The 19,964-nt window shown below is 36.3% G+C and overlaps 2 protein-coding genes, 1 long non-coding RNA gene and 1 other non-coding gene across 13 annotated transcripts in view; 2 read left to right on the top strand and 2 right to left on the bottom strand.

The window, feature by feature from the left end:
• LOC107264785 (collagen alpha-3(IX) chain) overlaps positions 1-19,964 on the bottom strand; it is a 27,037-nt gene extending 7,073 nt beyond the window's left edge. For 3 of the 10 annotated variants that reach the window (XM_015733406.2, XM_025081941.1, XM_015733411.2), the window contains exons 1-9: positions 19,255-19,958; positions 12,176-12,272; positions 7,200-7,267; positions 4,475-4,682; positions 2,871-3,087; positions 1,440-1,610; positions 1,003-1,014; positions 687-758; positions 516-605 (exon numbers count right to left, since the gene is read on the bottom strand). In XM_015733406.2, the coding sequence (XP_015588892.1) occupies positions 516-605; positions 687-758; positions 1,003-1,014; positions 1,440-1,610; positions 2,871-3,087; positions 4,475-4,682; positions 7,200-7,267; positions 12,176-12,195 (858 nt within the window). In that variant the 5' untranslated portion in view covers positions 12,196-12,272; positions 19,255-19,958. Of the gene's footprint in view, positions 1-515; positions 606-686; positions 759-1,002; positions 1,015-1,439; positions 1,611-2,870; positions 3,088-4,474; positions 4,683-6,462; positions 6,845-7,199; positions 7,268-12,175; positions 12,273-19,254 lie in introns of those variants that run through there. The other 7 variants (XR_003058858.1, XR_003058859.1, XM_015733407.2 and 4 more) reach the window with 7 other exon arrangements.
• On the top strand, positions 6,910-8,191 carry LOC112493913. Its single transcript, XR_003058872.1, has 3 exons — positions 6,910-7,041; positions 7,122-7,332; positions 7,837-8,191. It is a non-coding gene; the product is annotated as an uncharacterized LOC112493913 (long non-coding RNA).
• Positions 8,813-17,086, top strand: LOC107264788. The gene is made up of 3 exons (XM_025081950.1): positions 8,813-8,816; positions 8,878-8,939; positions 15,106-17,086. Exon 3 carries the CDS (start codon positions 15,138-15,140, stop codon positions 16,539-16,541), a length of 1,404 nt encoding a protein of 467 aa, XP_024937718.1. The 5' UTR covers positions 8,813-8,816; positions 8,878-8,939; positions 15,106-15,137; the 3' UTR covers positions 16,542-17,086.
• Trnar-acg lies at positions 9,770-9,842 on the bottom strand. The gene has a single exon. It is a non-coding gene; the product is annotated as a tRNA-Arg (tRNA).

Raw genomic sequence — 19,964 nt, 5'->3', positions numbered from 1 at the left:
CTGTGTCATTAGATTTATCACACATAGAGTGCGGCACAGTCGCTGTACAATTTAAATCATGCGTGCATATATTTCATGTTCCTACACTGCCACTCGACACATTCAAGAAGTGCTTTGTTAAGAACAATTGCACCAATTAATTATCTTCGTTTCCGAGCCAGATGCAGTTACCCTGAAAATGGTAAAGAACCTACTTCCGTTTCCAAAATTCCATTACTTCCTGGAGGACCTACGGGACCTGGTTCACCCTTTAGTCCTTGGAGTCCAGGTGGACCAGGTGCTCCCTATATTCGCACTGATATTAATTTTGAGTAATAGTTGCTTCTCAACACGCTTTGACAACAGAAATACAAAAACATTTTGAATGCATCATTTACCTACGTCAGCAAATTTAGACCATCCATACACCTGTGTCTACTTAAACTTAAAACAAGTGTAAGAAATGCGTGTAAAAGATTTGTTCGTGTCACTAATGAAACATCATACAGATAGATATAAAATAATATGTAACTCACAGCAGTGCCGTTAAAGCCTGGCGGTCCCTGAGGACACGTAACTTCGCACGGGGGCCTCCTTGTAAGTTGGAAATCGCCTTTGACAATTTTCTGTTTGTTTTTTTAAATTAAAATGATTAATAAGTATCCACTACAATATCAATGAAATTCTATTCAAATCACATCGCTCACCGGAAGTTCGTTGCAAGTCTCCCTTTCCGGTCTAGTGGGATCACAATTGAACACCATCCACTGCAGATCGATCTAGAATTACAAAAAGACAGAATTTTTACTTATAAATCTCCCTTACGGAAAGAAATGAAAAACAAAGTGCACTTTTAGTTATTGTTATCAATTATTATCAAACATATTTACAGCGTCATGTGCATGCACTAGGATATGCATTAAAGTAAACAACTCTCAGTAAAATAAAGCGTGCAAAATTCAACAAAAATAATGTGAATAACGAAGATTAATGATAAATTAGTTAATTAGTATTATTACTCACCCCCATTGTCGCCTGAGTGTCAAGCCCAATGAAACATAAAAGTTCAATTAAAAATAAATATTAGTCATACCAGTTATTAGTAAATTCTCATCTATATATATAACTCCAATCATTCCTGTTTACTATAATTCTGTCGATATTACTTATTAAATCGTATAAGATGTAAGTGCAGTTAGATTCGCACGGTCGACTAAATTTAGCCCGACCGAATGATGCATTGCCACAAGTCCTAAAGTGTTTGTTAATTAAGTACTCGTCAATTGCGGTATGCGGCACATCAAGTTATCACAGGGAAACATCTGCAGATCCCCAGCATCACTGTAAAACGTTCTGTACATCAGATCAAAGCGGTATGAACTAAATAAACATGACCAGAGTGCCTAGATGGAAACAGCTAAAAAATTATTATATAAAATATCAATTAAAACACGACTTACGGGTACAGTCATTTTTGAATTCGCCATCTTGGATATGGAAATCTGTCCAGCAACATCGATTGGTCCACGAGGTTCCAGAGTTTCCATGCCTGTTCTCTCACAGTCAACGTACAATATCACATTTTGCCTGAAGACCCCAAAATGTATTTTATGCCAATTCTTATCGAACACCTGTCAAAAAAAAAAAAAAAAGAAACAAATCTCAATACACTAAATAAATCCATACAATATCCGCCATACTTAAATTCATCCTCGACACGTACAAGGGTGTCTGACATAATAAAAAATCTTATAAATGACATTTCCTGCCTTATGAAAAATTCATCGAACGGAATGAGGAATGACGCATTCCCGACCAATGCGTAACATACATAGGAATGTTATGGTTTTCTCATTACTCTATTTCTCTCTCTCTCTCTCTCTCTCTCTCATAGTCGTTCCCTTGCTCGGTCTCACCCCTATCCGCACCCACAAACGCCCTCGAAGCGCACTTACGTCCGCGACATTTGCGCAAGAATGCGTAACTCGATATGCATATGTTCACGGAGTCGTGATTTATGTCTTCCTCGATGCTACAGAATAACGTTACATGTCGCTACCCTATTACGTAACACGTTGCAAAACATATGGAGTCGATGGATATTATAGTCATCGTAAAACGATTAGCTCCCCTCTCTCTCTATGCGTATGACAAACATACATCTATATATGTACATGTCAAAAAAGAAGAAGAACCACGCAGAGAGATGACACGTGTTACATTTGAATCTAATGTACTTTGAGCGTCTCTATGTCGGCGACAGTAACGGCTCACTTGTTGATTTCGAAATTGCCTCTTCATTGATTTTCGATACTGATGAAAATAGTCCCCTTTTTTTTCATTTTCTATTAATGACAAATCCACGGAAAAAAATGAAGGATCTACGAAGAGCAAATTTTTGACAGATAAACTCGGGATGATATATATGTATGTACAGTCTAGGTAACAAGGAAGTAAAACGCGAAGAGAGTTGTATCGAGGGAGAAAAAAAAGGAGTATACGGAATTTCCATGTACTCATCCTCTAAAATTTCTAGATACCGATAATTCATACGTTGTTATCGATGATCCCGTCGAGAGGGATTGAAGCTGAGGGGTACGTGACGTCACGACACTCGAGAGAGCGCTGACTTCCGGATTCTTGTCCCCAGCGTCATAAAGATCAGCGTCTGATTTATTTTCAAGTATTTGCCGTTCTACTATGTATATAGATATATCAGTGAATATATCTAATTCGTTTAAGGTCAACAATTCTTATCCACGTGGATTCCTCAGATGAGAATGAGTCTCTGAGGCATGTGTAATCCATTTTGTAATTGATCTCTGATCTTTTTCGTATACATCACAAAGCGCTCCGCCGCCATCTTATTTACGGCCGAACTGCTCACTCACGTGTGCTGTCTTAAAGGAGATGGTTTGCAGTTTCCCTTCGTAGTTTGCTATCGATAACTCCAGTGCCTGTCTCCTGGGGTTCAGTGTTATCGTGAACTGGGGCTTCATGTCCTCGCTAGCTATTCGTATGATGTTCCAAGGGGCTTTTGGAAGCTTCCTCGTCTTGAAGGTGCAGATTAGGCTGAATTCGTCGGGCAATCCAGCTGGGAATATTTCCCTGGAAAGAAGAAAATAAATCTATTATAAATCATACATTGATCTGATATACTTATCAGGTATACTTATATTTATCTTAAAATTATATTACCTTACGTCACCATTAGTTTTCGACGTTATTAATTAATAAAACTGCGCATCATTGTCGAATCATTCTATGTATAAGGATTTATTCATGCTTCTCAGATTAGTGTTTAGATTATCTTTTGAATGCCTACTTGTACGTGTGGACGCATTTAAGTTACGCGTTAACAATCTCCAGCATGAGCTATTTTTAGAATTGGGTTTTAAAGCGTTGAATAATCGATTTTGAGAAATGACATAAATCTTAATTTTATGTAATAGTTGACACGTATGTAAAATTAAAGGAGCCTTCACATATATTCATACGTGAGTGTTGTGTGGGTATGGAAGAATGTTCTTAAATGGCTATAGGTAAATAGTGGTGCCATGACATCACTGTAAAATTCAAGTGACTCTTTTATACTATAGCCCGTAACTATTTGGCCCCTTCGGAAACACTCTCATCTTAACTATATATATCGTAGTATCTTCGTCGGATAAAAATGTTTAGTTACTGATTTAATTACAAAGGATTTTTGAGGAATGACGTAAAGCAGAATTAATAGGAAACCTTGTGATGTCAGAGTGAACGATCCTGACGCTCTAACGTTTATGACTGATAATTATAGCTTTTATAATAGTACTGGGGCACGTATAGCGACTACAACGGATTTTAAAAGAAATTATTAATACACGTTGCGGAAGGTATACGACTTTCTTAGATCCGGTTAATGAAATAGAGACCACATCTCAGAATTGTTGGGACACGTGGCTAAAGAATGAGTATAGCAACAACAAAAAACAGTGAGGAATTCTTCACCAGACAATTTGCGAGTAACGAACGATTTGTACTTTCAAAAAACTCAACGTGCAGAATATACCTAATCGAGAGCCGGAGGGCATAATTAATAATTTTACAGCGTTGTAATATTTCAGATTATCTATTATTCTGTTATCAAGAGGCATACTAATAAATCATTTGTCACGTTGTATAACACAATACTTAATTCCATAATAATACATAATTCCAGTTTCAGATGGGTAATCAACAATTGCCTGACTATATTCATGATCGTCATATATAATACAAAAAAGTCAACACAATGGAAATAAGATGAAGTAATAGATATATTCCTTCTTTGATTTAACCATTAATATAAGGTATGAAGATTTTTCATAATCCTTATCAAAACGCAGTTTTTTTCCAAAAGATTAGCTGCGAATCCATAGTAAGAACGTTTCCGGTTATGGGTTCCTCAGTATGTCTGGTTATTGATCATGCAAAAGAAAATGCACTAAATAATAAGAAAATAATTTTCAGTTACCTCGTAGGAAGTGTCAAATCAGCATCCCTGTCCAGTCGATAAGCAGTTTGCATACGATTGCTTCCACGCACCCGGGTGACACCTGGATACTGCGTCTCAAGAAGATCCAGTTTGTATTTTCTGATAAAGTCAAATGCTTGAAGATCATCTTCCCCAGGCTTGTAACCGGCGCACGGTGTTGGTGGTACTTCTAATCCAGGTTCCTCTTCTGTAATATATTTTAAAATGAAGTATTATATATGACCATAAAAATCATTCATATCTTATATGCAAAATTGACAATCACTATCCAACCTCTTAAAAATCATATGACAGTCAAATATGACGTTCTTGACCTGCGATGCTTATTGACAATAAGCTAATGCTTCTAATACCCACACACTAATGTGTTATGGTAATTATAAGCAGATGTACAAATTCATCGTATGAAATTGATAGTAATATCTCAGTTACGACTTGTACCTTAAATAGCGCATAATAACAATAACATCGCGTCAAGTTACGGAACCAATCGACTGCTATAACCTAACATAAAAATTATACAGTCGAATCGCAAGTTTGATGATGGATCGAAATGAAATCGAGAGATAAATTCAAACGATTAAGATAGTTCTAAGCGCGACATAACCTCTCTAGGAGAGTCGCATGCCTCTCACGTGACATTGATGTCATGACGTCGTTAGAAAGAAATGCTCCATTGTTAGCCAACTGCTAAAGCCTAAGTGAAGCTGTTCAATTTTGAACGAAAATAATTAAAGGATCTAGTCGAGATTGTTAACCTAGTATAAATAAAGGACGAATTGCATATGGCCAACGGAATTCACAGTGTACCATCTTGAAAATAAAGAAACATTCTAGAAGGTAGAGAAAAAGGGATCGGGACCATTTTGAAATCCGTATTATGTTCCGTGGCACAATAGTGCGTAAAATATGCTCTATGTAAATCGTCAGAGATTCGACTACCTATACTGAGATCGTTATCGGGATTCATGGAGATCAAAAAGATATATGGGTCATGGGTAACGATTCAATGGAACTCTGACACGAAAGTGACGTTCGAATACGAATAAAGCGCACACGTAGTTGTATAGCTCGAAGAATTCAATAATAACAAAAGGAAAAGAATGACTGGGTGGCCTCTCAGTAGCACTGCATGATACCGATTTTTATTCTCCGATCGATTGCTGTTCGATCGTATTATAAAAAGAAAATATTGACCCTAGTGATCATATCGGGATATCTCTTATAGGTAGAGCAACTATACAAAATTCCACTGGGATTTAGACTCGTGCCTTTAACTAAACTCATGTAACATGACACGATATCGATACTTGTTGACTACCGAACTTTAATTGGAGCCAGTCCTTCAGGCGTATTATAAATTAGTACGCATAAGGAGAAGATGATTGGTCACTACGATTTGATCGATCATACCTGTATTCATCGATTAGTAAATCGAGGTAGTCTATAAGAGTGCATCGAACTTTAATGAAATGCCTGTGCAAATGCTTCCTCGTAACAGCGTTCACGTCGAGAGATACAAATAGTAAGGATGACTCGTGATGGAACGTAATCGAAGTTGCATTTCCTTTTAAGTTGACTAAATGCACAGTGCTAGAATCATTGTTGAGCGTATTGTATATTTTTAAAATAATCATTTTCTCATGAAAAGTTCGGCATTCCTCTTCGTTGTCTTTTAATAATAAATAAAATGACATTGAGTAAAATAATCCGAGCGAGAATCTCTACCGAGCGTTAATGCATCGACCAGGATTCGAGAACGAGCAGCATATTATTTTTTATCCAATAACGTTAAGACGTCGTAGACGACGTTATCCAGTTAGTATACATATGTATGGTATGTGCATGTAGAAAGAATCTGTGTCAGTCGGACATAGCCGCAAACGTCAATACCTAGAATCGTTTCCTCAAGATGTTCATGGACATTGGGGTGTACATAATTAAACCAATAAATTCTCATCGCTCACCATTACTCGAGCAGTATTGCTTTCTCCGGATGGCGTCTCTGTGCCATATTTCATAATCCGACAGTCTCTAGGTCGGGATGGCTCCACAAGAAATTTGATTGAGTGTTCGTTGAGTATATTAGCCGGGCGTTAGAAGTTGGCCCTTACGTTGTTAAGAGGAGAGCTCGAGGCCAAAAAGATTCGAGGTTATGTTTCACTTAACCCGAGCGCTACTAGGCAGGTGTGTTACGATAGGTTATAGGAAATCGAACAAAACACACCATACTCGTTACCCGTCACAACAATCAGTAGTGATTACGACTTGCGTTAGTGCTTTGGGAAAGGTCAAGAGTTCCGGTGCTATCGATTAGCAATAAAAAATCCCACTCAAAGTATAACTACGCAAGTTCGTACGTGTTTACGCGCGCGTCTGACGATCGAGCGAGTAATTCGTCTGCTAAAAATTTTCGAGAAACTGTTGTTACCATCGGCGCCATTGTGTGGTCAATATGGCGGTTAATTTGACACAGCCTTGGCGTCTTTATTGTTCGTGCGATGGTAACCATAAAATTGCTCAACGGCCATAATAGATGTCATGCTGTGAGTAAAGGGCTTTCTGAGAATGTAGGAATAAAGCGGGCTTTCGTAATGACAGCAAACTTCTATTTTACGTCTCACAGATTGAAAAATTAGTTCGCTAATGGATTGTTCGAGGGTCGTTCATTTAACGCTTTCAACATGGGACAATCGAAACTTACGAGAATGCGTCAGCTGTAGGAGTGCGATGATCCAGGAAGAGAAGTATACTCGCCACCTCAGGTTGCTTCTGGAAAAATAATTTAATAAGGAAACAATATGGTTGCAACGTAACGACGCATAAATATCAAAAAGGTATATACCTAACCTATAATAACGTATATTGTACACAGTTTTAACTACTTCCAACTGGCATACGTGCGAGGGTTAACGCTCTTTCGCGTTACTCTGACATCCCGACATAATTTACTTTATAGAATTACGCAATCGCATAACTTAGCATACCAAATTAGCATAGAAACCCGAGATAGGCATTGTGAATGACTGTACGTTCAGGTCATTCGTTTACCAGATTATTACTTAGAAACTGTGTATGTAGTATATTATATATGTCGAAAACGGAATCCTTCCCTCGTGTGACTCAGGACCAAAAGAAATGTTCGAAAGTTAAATGGAACTCTTAGGGCCGAGTAGATCGTTGCCGGAGAGCGTGCCTAATATTGTTCCATATATGGCTTAAGGAAAACGTCCCGGTACATATACGCATGTATATAATGTCGAAACATTAACTACTTTCTCTGAGAACCTACGGGAATAAAATACAACAGACCGGTTATATTTGTTTATTGTATTTTGCAGGCTTTTTGTCCTCCCTCAAAAGGCGAGACATTAATTTTCATTAAACTAATTGAAAATGCCTTGTGTCAACAAGAGAAACGTATGATATATGATAATTGAGATATGACCTATTATTGAATCACTGATAGTAGCTTTGCTTGTAATAAAGAACATTTTTATTGAGTTCAAATAAATTTTTTACAATTTTCCTACAATTTTTTTCATCAGAGTTCTATTATTGACAACTATTTATGTATATGGCGATTTTATACTACATATTTCCATTCTTCACGCGCAGTGTCAATTGGTGCAATCGTGGAGATTGACGAGACTCGTGAAAGATCGCTAGGAATGTAAGCGTTAGTCGTATACTTGAAAATTTCAGAATTGCTTAGAAGATTTTAATAATTCCATCTCCCTTTGGGCGTCGCTACATGTTGGCTAACTTGTCGTCGTACCGTTTCATCAATTTAATCAGGGACGGGACGCCAGCGTGACTAATGGAGGACGCCCAAAATAGGCGCGAAACATCAGGTTATCTTTAACGGTTTGTAATTTCAGAATTTCTCCTTTAAGATAACGTCCTTTAACCCCATATTTTTTTGACGTCATTTTATGAATAGAACGAAATTGCGTCGATTAAGCCAAAAAAAAATATATTTAGCAGCAACACTATTTGACATTTCGTAAATTTTATTTTTCTTCTTCTGTATGAAATTTACGAAAAAAAGGTGAAGAAAAAAGGCTATTGAAAACCAATTAACATAGCTCCCAATTATAGTAATTGTATTAAAAATATTTTCATTACTTCGCAGAAAAATAATGGTAGTCAATTCACTCCGGTTTGATGTCCATAAACTACCTCGAGGACCACGTTTTGAGTATATTCAATTATAAAGGAAACAAAGAACACCGTTAACAGTCTGTTACGAACATGATTCAATACCTCGTACTAAGATTAACGAGTTGACTCGACGATCCTGAAAACTCCTACACGACCGGTGAGTAAGTCTGAAATAAGAGGACGTGTAATTGATTGATATTTATTTAACCTCAAAACAGATTACAAGAGCTGCCCTCAGCGAACAGCCATAGCGACATTTCTCCCATTACTATTCCAACAGGTACTTAAAAATCTTTAAAAAAATAATGATTCGTCCGTCGAGTAACTTCTAAAAGTACAAGTGTGAATATGTATTTTTTTTTATTCGTGACCTTTTACCTCGCACCTCTATGTCGACGATACTATAGACGTTTAGAAACCTTCATAATCCGATACGTCTTATCTCATCCTTATGATATCTAGTCTGGTTTCGAATAACCAAGAAGACAAGCCCAGTGCCAGGCTTACTCATATGATATATTGTGTATTGTGCGAAGTTACTTTGTATTCTGTAACTGTATGTATACCTGTTTTAAACGTGACGTTTTACGTCATACATTTATATATTATGCGTGCACCACTCTGATTAGATTCTTTCAATGGTCGTATATCTGTATCGACGAATTTATGGAATGTACAGAAATACTGTGAAATCGATCCGATCGTACGTTACACCCACTCGAAGAATTTGAAATGTTAACAGCTTCCCGTGTATCGTGATAGAATACATATTTTGGATAACATAAGCCACGGCTTGATCTTAATATCCGCCACACGTGTAGTACGTGCTTTCGTATGCACTTAGCATTCCTTTTCTCTGTACGTTACTATTTGTTCGTGTTATTGAACTCGGTGCAACGACCAGCCTTAATTATGTTAGTTGACAGGTGATAAATGCTTTAAGTAACCTTGTCCGGTGTTATAATGTATTAGAATAAATACTTACGAACTCGTTAAATTTCGTTATCTTATATTAATGATAAAACATAATTATCTTTATTCATACAGAAAAATCAGAGACATAACGTTAGTGGCATATTCATAAGGAATTGATAAATAAAAAAAAATTTCCGATCCTGCCAGGATTCGAACCTGGAATCTTCTGATCCGTAGTCAGACGCGTTATCCGTTGCGCCACAGGACCACCTATTGACGAACCTTGCCCTTTAAAAAGTATTCAACGTTATTAAGTCCTTTTTTAAATTATTAATAACGTACGTGATAATAACATAAAAAGTGCCGATCAATGTTTTATTGTAATCGTTTGTATGTCTGATGTTCCACTTATGGAAACACTTATCCATATGGTACTGTCTTCAATGGCTTATATATACTATTATATTCATATTTATTATTTATATTAATGTTTCAAAACACATAATTATAATTCACAGAGTTACTTAATATGTTTATATCAACATCAATACGTCGAAATGATACGCCTTATTCGTACAAGCTGACTGAACTCATCATGTGTTTTTATCCTTATCCTAGTGCAGAAGCATGCAATGTCTTTTCAGGCAATATGCCCACTTAGTATAGTTCCCTTTTTTTTTGCTACGTCATTAACGAGGTTTTACAAGAAGCTTGAACTTCTAGGAGTGCCACTCGGTAATACTTGACATTCCCATCGCCAATCATCATAGCCAATATCAGTGGTCCAGTATTTATGCCATTACGAAAGACATTCAACAGATACGAACATAATTCCTTCAACTTTATATACGTAATAAATAATGACATTCTATTATCAGTTAATTCATTCGGACTGATATATTAATTTATCATCTAACCTCTTATTCTTCAGCAGAAAATAATTTACATCGTAAAGTCCCGTATGACTACAATATCGTCGCGCGTTACGTACGCGCCATGTAATGTGAAAGGAAAATACTGCAATAATGGACATCATCGACCAGGGTCCCATCTTGTACTGTCATTAATGAACAGACAGGCTGGACGATTCGGAACTTCTTGACAGCAAAGAATTTTTCTAGTCACTCTCTGCCTAGGGAGATGTCAAAACACTTTAAGTTGGTACGAGCCACTCGTCATAAAAAGATCGATAAGATTATTCGACCCTCCATTGTTTAGTCGTTCCGATCATTCCTCTCAACGGCCGTCGAATGTCCTCGCGAAGAATTAAAATAATTAAGAGACTCGATCGATCCTTTTTATTATGCATCGTAGTCACCCTACGTATCAAACCATATAATTTATATATTGCGATCAGTGAAAGTTTCACCTAGTCGACGCTCGAATGCGTCACACGCATGTAATTAATTAAAAATTGGCATGGCACGTATGAGTACCGCAAAAAAATAAAGCCACGGCGACCGATCATGCGGAGACGGAATTCTTTAATCACACCTGGCGTCGATTAAATTGCGTTATTACATAGTGATAAATCAGTAAATATCTCCTGGAAAAAAATATGTACTATATATATGGACCGTTTATTTTGAAAGTGGTGTAAGTCCATTTTTGAAAAAAAATAAGATATCACGTAATTCCTGCTTAATTTAATGTAAATTTTTTATGTATAACTAGTCCGTGTTCAATTTCTTAAAAAATTCCCATGTTTTGTACAATTTAAAATTGTTCGGTAAATGAAATTGCATAATCATCGATTATGAAAGTGGGGTAAGTCCAATTGACAGAGGTAGGTGGCTTAGCAGATGTTTGCCGATCAGTAGCCTGTTATTTTACATTTGTTTTATATTACGTGTCATATTGCGATAAAAAAACAGATAAGAAAAAACACTAATGGAGAACAGATAAATTGGTTGCAAATATGTTGGATGAGGTTTCTCAAAAATGCACCATACACTATTTTATATAAAACATCGATGAAGGACAAAGAATTTAAAACTATAAATTTATTACCTATACGTCCTAGAAGACCGTTAAAATTTGAAAAAATCGCCCTGGCGCCTTTGTACCAAGATGCCAGGCCTATTATGAAAAATATAAAGACATCAAGCAGTTATTACCTTATATATCTCCGGTGCATAATGCATATTTCGAAACACTGCCACATGCAGAGCATAAGTAAATACTATCAATATCTTGTAATTTTAACAATGTAATTAGCGTCTAAAATTAAAAATACTACTTCTATTTTATATCGTGTCATTTGTAAACAAAATTGGATTAATATCAAGTATATTTTAAGTGATATTTGATTTTTCAAAATTGAAATTAAACGAATTTTACAATTGTCTAATGTTGAAAGTGGTGTAAGTCCATTTGAAGCCCGTAAGTATACATCAGTTTAGTAAAATATGCCTAAAACAAATTTATATAACAAAAATTACATATTGATAAAACAGTAGAAACATTGCCAGACTTCATATAATTTGCCTACATTTTTTAATTAACAGATATGTTAACATTTAATTTTCTCGGAACAAGAGAAAATGGACTTACAACACTTTCAAAATGAACGGTCCATGTGTTCTTTATCAATTAACTCACCTCCTGCCGTAAGACGACATTGTATGTACCGTCTACTCGAAGCAATCAAATGATATTCTCAGAAGACCTCATTTCCAAGATCTCCCGCTTTCAGATCCTGTAACAATGAATTTATGATTTTATTATTTAAATGGTTAAGGTAACTGATCTCGTGTAATATTTTTACTTATGTAATCGTGTAATATAATTACTTATGTATGTTATCACATTATGCATGTTACTTCGCGAGTAAGGATCTCATTACATTTGAAAATTCGAAAAAAGTTGCCGAGAACTGTATTAGGTTGGGGTTTCCCCAGTGGTGATTTATGAAAACGAGTTTTATGATCAAGGCATACAACTATGTAGTTTAGACTTTGGACGAGCCCGTTACGCTTTTGAGTAGTATTAAATGAATAATAAAAATTCTATATTTTTGAATGAAAAAATTACATTTTATTAAAAAGTTTTACAAGTTATATTTTAGGTATTCTAGTATTTCAGTATGTCTCATTATCCAATCATTTCCAATTATCTTAATGAAAATCTCGTTGGGCTAACGATATTATGAGGTTAGGTATAACCTTTAGCCGTGAGAACTTCTCGTGTCGTATCTATTGTTTTCCAATTATTAAGAACGTCACGCATGAATATTGTAGGCGCAGAGTCTGGCGCCATGATACTACCTACACTTATGTTGTTGACATCCATTGCCTTATAGAGCGTACGACAGAGTTTATGCAATATATTAATTTCTATTAGTGCGACAAATTTGATATTTTCTATTTATTTGATACAAGAGTGTAATTACATCTTTTAGCTATAAGGGTTTGATTAGGGTGAAATTAATATTGGCGTTGATATGTGTACAATTTTATTTTTCATCTTATTTGACTTCTTTTATAAGTAGCAAATATCGATTCTACAGCTATACAGTGTATTCAGTCATGTTTCGAGCGATACACAACTTTTAATATGTGAGAAATATGTAAATCGTAATATGTATATACTTTGTCGCTTGGTTTGCCAGCATTTAGAATCGCCAGTGACATGTGATATTAAACCGTGAACACTTCTGCTATCTTATCTGTAGCCAATCCGGTTGTAAGATGCGTCATGAGCTTCTAGAACATTCTATCTACAGCCCGTGTAAAACAGTAGGCTATTAGTCGTGAGCTACGAACCAGCAACAAAGTTTGAATCCTATTGGTTGTTTCATTCAGTTCTGCGCGTACTATTGGTGCACGTGACCTAACCTATAGCTGGTTAACTGCCACTTCACATTTCCGTTATAGTGTTTCCTACGAACTCAGATGCGAGACACGTTGTGCGCAGATGTGCTGTATGCAAAAGTGTAGGCCTGTTCGGACCTGTTCTTCCCAAACGCGACAATACTTTTGTGGAATTTGCTGACATCGTAGTACAGCAAATATTGCTGTCCTGTCTCTGTGGGTAAAATTGACGATAAGTATATTCTTTGTCGTAGACTTGTAAAATCTGGCAGTTGCGTTGCACTTGCTGATCACTGCGCATGTCGTCGTAATGTTAGGCCCATTATCTAGTTAACCTCTAAGCGTCCAGTTAAGTGAAATAATAGCGAAATATCGGTATCCAATAGTTTTTGTGTGTGGATTTTTGTTTAATAATATATTGGGCAGAGTGGTGAGTTCCAAATATATTTGTTTATAGTCGAGTCTTACTGTACACTCGGCTCAAACGATTCTGAGGCATAAAAAATGTGGCTTGAGGAGAAGGCTTCCCCTACTCAACACACTCTTCAGTCTTAAGTTATTCTAAGCTGATTCTATGCCCATCTACGACACGCGGTATATGTATAACGTAGGACTGAAGAGCATGCTGAATAGGGGAGGCCTTCTCCTCAAGCCACGTTTTTTATGCGTCAGAATCGTTTGAGCCGGGTGTACTATGTATAAATGATCAACGAATTATACATTAAGATATATGTATATAAATCTCATTACGCAGATACAAATATAAATAGAATATTACAGATTATTGTATTTTCAATATGACTCAATGCTGAAGGTTAGTCCGTTAGCAGTGGCCATCTTGAATCATAATATCAAGACTGTAGTCTCTTTGGATATACGGAGAAGAACGTATATTTCAGTGGTATGGTTGAGTTTAAAAAATTGGTTCTTGGACAATTTGATTTCGATTGTGCGTGAGCTTTGATCCCTAGTCGATTTAATAATGATTCAAGTCGAAGTAACTGTAAAACAGGCAAGAATAATGATATTTGTAGCCTGCAATGTTTATCTTATGTGTGTAGTACTTCGTGCATTCTCCACCAGTGCGCGCCACCATCGATTAACAGTCTCGGCGCATGAATTGCCGGCACCTGTCTTATTTTTTGGCGTAGCTCTTATTATTTATTATAACAAAGAGAAAATTTATGGGAATTTTTTAATAATAAATCTGAAATTGATATTTTCGACGAAACTAGTTAAGTAATAATTAGACAGTATATGTATAACGATAGTACAGTTCTGTTATACACAAATGCGACAGTTCACTACTTTTTATGGTCGGTCCAAGAGTTCAACGTGTTTATCTCTAGCAAGCCACAAGTGACTTTACATATAATTTTTATTGATAAGTATTCTTGTGCATAGTTTTAAACTGGAATATATTTTACGTTTCTGCTTTTACTTACATTTTCGTGATTTTATATAAAAACACGTATGACTTGCTAAAGATTGCATTTTTTTTAAACACATTTTTATAAAAATGAGAATGATCCAACCACAAAATAGACATACGTATAAGTATATTAGGTCCCAATAGATTTCTCCTAAGATCTGTTGAATAAGAAAAATTTAACTTTGGTCATCCCTAGTTGTTTTTAGGTGACTCAGTGTGATACTGGGTTTAGTAAACAGAGGATTATACCACGCCGGACATAGATTTTTTTGTTTTTCTTTTTCTAGATAACGCTCAAGGACGCATCGTTCGCAGTAAAATGTCCCTAACACGCGATGCAGAGACTGGCAGAAGCAACAATACTCACAAGTATAGTTTGAGACATAGCGCGAAGGCTAATTCGGCATCGTCAAAACAGAAGATCAACGCATCGTGTGTGAAAAACAAAACTGACTTTCTTCTATCTTTGGGGCTCAATGCTAACGCGATTCCTTCTTCTTCTCTTCATAAAACCCATAGCGACCAATGTAAAAATAATCTTATGGAGTGTAGTGTTGTTATTGAAACCGTGAAATGCATAATTTGTGAATTATACTTCAAATGCAGAACTGACCTGATTGATCACTGGAAAATGAAAAAGTGCAACATGACGTACATGAGGCAGTGCAGGGTCCTCATATTCGGTACGAAATGCAAAGTCTGTGGCAGAAGTTTCAAATGCATTACGGACGTGAAACGCCATACGAAGGCAAAGCACCTCTTTAAGAAGAAATCTAAGGCTACGGTGATAATAAAGATTGGCGACGAGGTTATGTCAAAAGTTTGCGTCAGGAAGAAACACTTGAAGACTCATAATATTAACAGTGGAATGTTGCCGTTGCATTGGAAATCGGAAACAAGCCGGGATGTCAAAATAGCTGAAGATGAAGCACTAAATTCATATTTTCGAGATTATTACGTGTCTCAGAAAGAAGCCGGTAGTAATGGCGGCACATGTGGTAACGCGAAGTCCGAGCTTGACGATCAAACGACGTATTGTGAAAGTACGTACAACGCCCATGCGGGGGCATGTGATAATTCATGTATAAAAGAAGAAAAAAGTGATTTCGCATTCTCAAGTAATAAAAACATATTAGTGAAATATGAAGATAATAATAATAATTCGATTTTTACCTTCGACGAAAATGTAAGATCTCATTGTGATAGCGAAGACGTCGGTGAGGACAAGTTTAATTATTCAGTTGAAAATGACTTGCCATTGCCGAACGATGGCATGTTAATTTCAGAATTTCATAAAATGTCCGATGTCGCGGAAAGTGATCAAAATCGTTTCGAGACGGGATATGAAGAAAATCTTGAAGAAATTCGTGACGCTCATACAGTGCCTTGTATGTACAATGACATTTTAATGATGGATGACGAAGTACTTCTTCTTGAAGATTTTGAAAATATGGAGAGAGCTAAAAACGAATTTTTGAAAAAGGATTCTACGATCGAAAGTAAACGTAGAATGTTATTGAACGATGTGACTTCAAGTTTATACGATGCAGAACAGTTCGATGATGAAGAGGTGGTGGAGCTGGTTCGTATATTTAATCCAACTACAAAATGTGGCGAAAAGGAAATCAATGAGGTGTCTCCGACAAGACGCGAGAGAGAACTATTGATGCGCTACAACATACCCGATACATTAGATTCATACGAGGACTGCGTACGTTTATAAAATGAGAGTGTTAAGACGCAAGTTAAATATTAAAATTTAATTATCAATTCTGCACTCAAGAAGGATATCATATTAGATAAATCCTTTGGTCATACGATTAAAAATCTCATCGGTACGTATGATTACTAGTCATGACGAAAAACTTCACTCTAAATCATGTTATACATTTCCTTTGTCTCGCTTTTAATGATTACTATCGATTTTAGTTATTTTCTTATCTACTGGCAATTACTTTTTCTTTTATTCTTTTCCCTATATCGTTATACAAATCTTTATCGTTGTTGTTTCAATCTCAGAGATGCATATGCCACAAAATATTTTAGAATTAATGCCAAATATTAATTCGTATTGAAAAAGCTACGGTCGAATAGTTTGATAAAGCTTTTTATCAATTGCGCAAGTACTATGTACATAAACACTTATTAATATTAATGTAATACTTAATTCTTATAGAGGTTAAGTTTCATTGTAATATTATGGACGATCCCTGTACATATTATTGTATATATTCATTTATAACTAATTGGTAAAAACGCTTTATTTTACGTTCTACTATGAAATTATTCAAAATAAGTTATATCAATCAATGATACTGTAACGAATTTCTTTGTGCTACAACAACGGAATAACCAGTGATATATTTTTAGGAAGAACAAAATATATTCAAGTACAAAATCATATTGTCTCGCTGTATAACACATGCACCAGCAAACAAAATTCGTTATCTTCCTAATTATTAAAATATATAAAAACGTAGGATTCGAATGATTTAAATTTCATGCTGTAACAGTAGCAATATCTGTATGGTTAATTTGAAGTGTTTTCAATAACAACGACCCAGAAACACAAAGACATCCAACACAACAGCAACAATTTCTGTCCCAACATTTCAGATCTTGACCATCTTACAAGTAAACAGAAGCAAGGACGCTAACCAAACGTTTTAAATTTCCTTCGGTCGATACTTCAGGCAAACGGCAATGGATCAGACGATTATAACCAAGAAAGAGTTTCATCGAGAACAAAAGAGAAAACAAAAATTGACCAAAAAAATGAAGACGTCAGTCAATGTATTTCTCTTACCAACCTAATGTTTCATCACCGAATCTCAAATATTAACTTCGTAGCTTCATCCAACTTATATGCCGCCACTAAACCCGAGGGGTTGTTGTGTATTACCTGTGAAAATTTCATGGTCTGGGATAAGCTGTACACACTGTAGTCAGCCGTAATACCGCGAGGGAGCCTTTTGTTGGTCCAGCCATGCGATAGAGAGATAACCGAGTTACCATTTCGTGAGAGGAAGCAAGAGTCAAACGTTAAGAGAAGAATAAGAAGATGAAGAGACGAAAACCGGTGTATTTCATTGCGGTTGGATATTGTGAACTTGGAGATATTTCTTGGACGACAATGAGTTGACATTTTTTTTCTTTTCTTTTCTTTTTAACAGCAGTAACATCCCGAATGGACTTCTTGGAAAGGAGAGATGATGCTTTCAGGATGGACCATTAACACACCTCATGTACTTTATTATATTTTACAAGAGACTCAGCCAATTTTATAATATTTGAATAATACTGATCTACATACAAGATCCCCGGTATCTGAAGAAGATATTTACTGTTAGTGTTACTATATGGCAGACTGATCCAAAGATAACTTTTACTCTTTGTGATCTCCAATGTGAATATTGAATATACTGTTAGGCATCTGGCTCATCAAACACCCACTTATTCAGTTATATTATTAGCTGAACGATGATAGTTTCCAGTGAAATTTGAACTTCTTTTTGTTTGATCGACATATGGAAGTGAGAATAATCGAAAAAATAAAGTTAATCGAACCCTCTGATTGTACAATGGGGTCCACCAAACCCCACGCCTCCGATTTTTCTCTGTAAAAGTCGTTCTGTGCTTAGAGATCGATTTTGGTAGCAATTTATATTGTTTGAAGGTCTCCCCTATAGGGTAAGGGAGTGATTTGCGTTCAGTAACTCCCTGAACCTTGAAGGGTAGAGGTTTAAAGAAGTCGACGGGTACAATAAAGCAATAAAGCCCAGTGCATAATCCGTGTAACTGTTTGGTCCGAAAAGTTAAGTTTTTTATTTTCTTATTTTATTACACTAAATTGCTTTGTAGTGGAATTGTAATTGAAATAAGGCAATTTAGTAAGTACGGTGTTTAAATAGGTCTTTAGTACTGAAATCAATGAGAACGTCTTGTACTGTGCAATGCGAAAGAACTTGGGTTTTTTTTTTTATATTTGGCAGGTACAAGTCGTTTTGAGTCTTTGGGACTCGATATTCATGAAATACTGCATTTTGGTGTCCCATCACGAGGACTAAAATGCAATGCCGCTTTTGCCTACTGAATGCAAACTGAAAAACCATATTCGTATGTCAAGTCTACTCTCATGCAATTTGCGTCGAGCATCGAGTAAAAATGTGCCTAATCTGCTTCGGGCAAAATTAATGTTTGCCCTTTTCATATAGGTAGTAGCTAACTACCCCCAGAGTACATTCCATGTACCTGAAAAAGGAGTGTACGACCGAATGATTAAAAACTATCGGTAAGACGTCCTTAAAAAATTAAAATAACAGTGAAGCAAAAGTATTCGGATCATGTAAAAAAGTTTTGTAAGTCATCGGTTTGTGTTTCTCTTAATTGAGGAATATACCTACATATATAAATTATTAAAAAATTAGACTACTCACGTGCGCCAATTTCTTCACGCAAACGAAAATGGACGATAGATCGATTGCGAAGGTCTTGAATGAAAATCATCCAACACAAGAAGAAATGGCCGAAATGATCTTGGCCAATAATTACTCCGAGTTGCCGATCTTATTTGCCCGGAACACTCGTTATTCTTGTAACGCGGTTCTCCGAAGACACGCAGCGCATTGCCCGGCTGCCCGGCGCGAACTGATAAGCTTCAAGAGCCGAGAACCGCGGCTTACTCTACCTCTGGAGATTCAATCTCACTTTACGTCGTCCAGCATGCGAGAGAGATCGTCTCCCGGCACGAACGCTGATCCCCGACGAGGAACAGGCGGAATGAAAAATTCGTAAGGACCAGCGTGTAACAATTTTTTTTTTTCGACGTTCTTAATCTTAACGAACGTGACTGGGTACCAAACAAGTACCGGTGTCAAACACGTCGGTGAACCCGGGACTGGTAACTGGTTGTTTGGCTAACCGGAAGATGAATGAGATGCTTTTGAGTATTAAGTATATGAGGTCGAAGATCCAGAACCTACCAATGTGAGATGAACTTTTGAGATTCGGCAAGTTTTACCGGGTACCGTACTGTACTGTAGAGAGAGTATGGTGTAATTATCGAAATAGGGTGAAAATTAAAAATTGCCCGGGTGAGATCTGTCATTATTAATTTATAAATTTCAAATTTTTTTCTAGCCACAAC

Source organism: Cephus cinctus, unplaced genomic scaffold (assembly GCF_000341935.2).
Source record: "Cephus cinctus unplaced genomic scaffold, Ccin1 Ccin1_scaffold0191, whole genome shotgun sequence".
Taxonomy (NCBI): Eukaryota; Metazoa; Arthropoda; class Insecta; order Hymenoptera; family Cephidae; genus Cephus; species Cephus cinctus.
This window is presented reverse-complemented; position numbering and strand designations above follow the sequence as displayed.